Below are 4,859 nucleotides of genomic sequence, written 5' to 3'. Positions count from 1 at the left end.
GATGGGCTCCACCATTGGACGGTCTATGCATCAAAGATCCACCAAATTAGAATATCTTGTCCATACTCTACTGCTTTGTTTTGGTTGGATGCAGATATTTGCTATGTTTTCAGTGTTAATCTGTGAGATATTTGGTGCATGGACCATCCAAATTGGGACCAATCTTATCAACGGTTTGGATGATAACGGGGTGCACTTGTACAAGTACAGAATCTGGACCTCAGCATTTCATAAGTCCCATGTATAATCAGCTGAGGGACCATGGCATTTTGGTAATTATGGTCAGATATCAAATAGTACACATGAGTTGGCTCTAGAAGGGAGGAGGCACCCTGTCAGCTGGGGACCCTTTGCGTGTGTGCTGAAAACAGTGCAGATTGCCAGTCCATGCCAATGGCCATCATTCAACCACGCCCCCTCTCTTTCCTCTCCTTTTATCACAAACCCAATTATAATAATTCAAACCAATCACCCCTATCTTCTCTCTCTCTCTCTCCTCTTCAAAACACTGACTATCTAGCTATTAACCTCTCATTTCCAATCTGCTGCAATCTTCATTTCCGTGCTGCAATGGCTAGTACAAAAGCCACTACCACCTTCCTCTTCTTCTTATTCACTATTCTCCTCGGAGGTTTCTCTATACCAGGTCATACCCAAGACACCCAACTGATTTCTCTCGACATGATTTTCTTACCAATGTTTCATATATAGATATGGTGCAATGTATGGCTAGTTGGGCTTCTTCCTGACCTTTTTCTTTCGTTATTCTCTTTCATTTATTATTTAATGTTGGTATTTTTGTTGTTCCTATCATTTTCTAGCTCATATGGGAGCGTATATTTATTAATACCCTACATGGGTTCCCTTTTTATGTATTTGTCATGGAGAACCAACACATCGCCGGTTACGTATCAGTTTCGGTACCTAATGATACCACATAAGTATTCAAAAATGCCCATTGGCACGCAGCAATCTGTGACCGTTTTATTCTTTTTCCATGACTTGTGTGCACCGTCTGATGCGTATCGGTTTTGGCCATCGACAATTCAAGGCCTAGTTCATTCATTTTAACCCTTGGTATTTTCCATTTGGGATCTCTCTGGTACCATTTTTGTGACTGACATTTGTAGGAGAGAATTGATTATTTTAAGATACTTGTAATCTTGTGTAAATGTATTGAAACAATATGATAGAAAACTTGCTTATTTTGAAGTATCTGAGTATCGTATGAGATCGTATTCAATGAAAAGATGCAGTATGCGGTAGATTGTTCTTAAATGAAGAGTTATGGATTATAATCGTCGTAATGATGCAGGTTTTGCAGGTGAAGAAACAGTGTCCAATCTGCAATGGAATTCTAACTCACCAACAGAAATGAATGAGAAGGTGAGAATCTAAATAACATTGGGACCCTCCTAGTGTTCCAATTTACAGTTTTTATTCATGAATAACTGCTTAGATCAGTCTGATTGGTAGTCGCAAGGAGGAAGACTGCTTAGATTTTGCTGTTCATGAAAGTTATCATTTTTCTTCTTTCTTGCAATATTCATCTCTTTCATTCTAATATTTTCTTTCTTTCTTCTTCTTTTTGGGTCTTTTGAATTTGTGTTTGTAGATTGATAGTAGAGGACTTTGGAGATGGAGGGATAGGAATTCAAGGAGGTTGATGATTGGATCAACAGCTCCTATTTGCACTTATAATGAATGCAGAGGGTGCAAGTACAAGTGTAGAGCCGAGCAGATTCCAGTTGATGCAAATGACCCTATCAACAGTGCTTATCACTACAGATGTGTTTGCCACAGGTGATTATCAAGAGATTAGCGTTGCACCCGCCTCGTTATGATGAATTTTAGATCCTTCAATCCCATTTTGAAAGTGAAGCAAGCCAATATAACTGCATATGAGAGAGAGAGAGAGAGAGAGAGAGAGAGAGAGAGAGAGAGAGAGAGAGAGAGAGGTTGTGTTTTGATTTAGGCAATTGTATTCTATATGAGAGAATTTTAGTCTTTCCTGCTTCTGCTTTTGTTTGTTCTCATATCAATCGAATGAAATGTGAGTTCTAAGTTGTAATTTGTGAATACATTCTAAATAAGAACATGTATGGAATAGTTGGGTTCTCTTTTCTTCCTTGGAGAATGTGGATAGTTGAAATCATTCAAGTGGAAGATCTGTAGGGGGCCGTCCATCATCCATGGTGGGGCGCATCAGGCCAACATTTTGAACCGCACTTCAACAACACAAAGGCTTCACTCAACTTGAAACCTAGTCGAGTCGAGTCGGCTCAAAAACTCAGGTGAGTTTCTTGAAAATTTGTACGAGTTTTTCAAAGTTTTTTCAAGATTATTAAGTATTTGCAACTATAAATAATATGTAAATAATGTCTGAATTGTGCCAAATCCATTCAAGTTTTGTCAATTTCTTTTCCGAGTTTTACCAACTTTTTTAGACTCAAATCCAACTTTTCCCGAGTTTTGATTGAGTATTTACCAGAATGAGTCTTGTGAAATCTTGTTGAGTCAACTCGGCCCAGTTAAGTCATTATTATTATCTTTTAGTTTTTAAACTATGGTCTGGATTAGATAATCATGTGCTTATCTAAATTTTCATGTAATGTTTTGAGTCCTGATCTTCGTTCCATGGTGGGGCCATCAGGTCAACGATCTGGATCACCAAACCATGTGCTTCACACAAATCAGCTGCCTTTTTTATGCATCGGCTCCCTGTTGTTTCACCCTTTCTTGACTTGTTTGAAAGGGGTGGGGGAAATAGAAAGGAAAAGAAAAGGACAGAAGAGTTTTAACTCTCTATCGGTATTTGCGATTTTTTACTTACACCTCCTACGCGTGAGTTGGTACCATGTGGACCCCCAAGTTATATATTTATATAAAATTCACTCCATCCATCAGGTTTTTTACCCGACTTTAATTAGGTGTTAAGGCCAAAAATCAGCTGGACTCACGATTCAAATGGGCTATACCACATGAAACAATGGGGATGTGATGCCAACAATGGGTTTATGTGTGGGGTCTCCATGGTGTGTACCTTTGATCAAACTTATTAACAAAGTGAAACTCATCGTGAAGAAAAGAAGATACAAAAATCAGCTTGATACAAAACTGAAGCCGGCACATCATGTGAACTTAGTGGTTTTGGCAAAGTTTACCCTGTTCCCATTAATGTGACCCATATGAGTTTTTAATTGGTCTTATTTATTGTGTGGATGGTTCAATTAATTGTTTGCACCTAGTAGATGAAGTGGATTTCAATATACAATAAGGTGGACACTCTCTGTAACAACTTGAAATTTTATGTAGGCTAAATTTTAAATTTTTTTAAAAAAGAAATAATTAAATTGGTTGCAACAATCATCATCCTTATCTTATTCGATGATCCATTCTCTCTTTATAAGGGTTGGACGTTCTCTCCAAGTAGAAAAAAATAGTAATAATAATAAAAAGAAAGGAAAAGAAAAGGACAGAAGAGTTTTAACTCTTTACCGGTATTTGCGATTTTTTTACTTACCCCTCCTACGCATGAGTTGGTACTGTGGGGCCCACCAAGTTATATATTTATATAAAATTCACTCCATCTAATTTTATACTCGACTTTAGGCATTAAGGCCAAAAATCAGCCAGACTCACAATTTAAATGGGTTATACCACGTGAAACAATAGAGATGTGATGCCAACAATAGGTTTATGTGTGGGGTCGCCATGGTGTGTACCTTTGATCAAACTTATTAACAAAGTGCAAAACACCGTGACGAAAAGAAGATGCAAAAATCAGCTTGATACAAAACTGGGGCCGGCCACATCATGTGAACTTAGTGGTTTAGGGAGCAAAGTTTTGGATGGTTCAATTAATTGTTTGCACCAAGTAGATGGAGTGGATTTCAATATACAATAAGGTGGACACCCTCCGTAACAGCTTGAAATTTTATGTGGGCTAAAATTTAATTTTTTTTAAAAAAGAAAACGATCAAATTGGTTGCAACAATCATCACTCTTATCTTATCCGATGATCAATTCTCTCTTTATAAGGGTGGGACATTCTCTCCAAAAAGAAAGAAAAAAAAATAAGAGAGAAAATATAGGGGAAAGAGATAGATCAAGAGGAAAAAGAGCATGAAAGGTCGGTACTTTATTTAATATTATTTTATTTTTATTTATTTATTTGTATTATTATGCTTGGGACATGCATGCTGAACGATACGGATTTACTATGGGCGCAACCCATGTGCATATGTATCAATAAGTGTTTATATGCATGGTGCACTTTGGAGCATCTTAGGCATGTAACAAAGAAGAAAATCAAAACACTACAGACTTATTTTGTTTTTACTTGAATTATGTGTTATGTCTGCTGGTGCATGCAGAGCTTGATCGATTCATTCCATTAGATTCCAAGAATCAAAATACAATTGACATCCAAAAATTAGGCCAAATCAACATTTGCGTAGGCCATAATATCCAAATAGAATTCAGGGTATATTTACCATTGGAAGATCTATTGAGGCCGCAAGGATTTCTAATGAATATAATAATTCTTTTGACCATTCAAAAATAATTGGATGAATCAATAAACAACTCGGATTTTAGCTAGATAGTTAGGAAAGACCAAAATAAGGATAGAATATGTTTTAATAGTGGAAGAACGGTCCACGTTGTTCATGATGGTATAGTCCGCTAGAATCATGAATCTGACTCTTTTTTTCTTTTTCTTTTTACCAGTGTCCTTAAATAATGTTGGTAAACTGGCAAATGGAATAGATTTAGTAAACACACATTATATGTGGGCCATCAGAAATATAAATATATATATATATATATATATATATATATATATATATATATATATA

The 4,859-nt window shown here is 36.5% G+C and overlaps 1 protein-coding gene across 2 annotated transcripts; it reads left to right on the top strand.

Moving 5' to 3' along the window:
- Positions 1–261: 261 nt before the first annotated feature.
- On the top strand, positions 262–2,118 carry LOC131239695 (EPIDERMAL PATTERNING FACTOR-like protein 9). Of its 2 annotated transcripts, none has more exons than XM_058237526.1 (3): positions 262–646; positions 1,316–1,386; positions 1,616–2,118. In XM_058237526.1, the coding sequence occupies exons 1-3, from the start codon at positions 388–390 to the stop codon at positions 1,805–1,807; spliced, it is 522 nt and encodes a 173-aa protein (XP_058093509.1). In that variant the 5' UTR covers positions 262–387; the 3' UTR covers positions 1,808–2,118. The 2 variants fall into 2 exon arrangements, with proteins under 2 accessions (XP_058093509.1, XP_058093510.1); XM_058237527.1 differs by lacking the exon at positions 262–646 and adding an exon at positions 699–723.
- The last annotated feature ends 2,741 nt before the right edge of the window (positions 2,119–4,859 follow it).

This window comes from Magnolia sinica, chromosome 3 (assembly GCF_029962835.1).
Source record: "Magnolia sinica isolate HGM2019 chromosome 3, MsV1, whole genome shotgun sequence".
Classification (NCBI taxonomy): domain Eukaryota; kingdom Viridiplantae; phylum Streptophyta; class Magnoliopsida; order Magnoliales; family Magnoliaceae; genus Magnolia; species Magnolia sinica.
The sequence above is the reverse complement of the archived record's forward strand: the minus strand, read 5'-3'. Positions and strand labels throughout refer to the sequence as shown.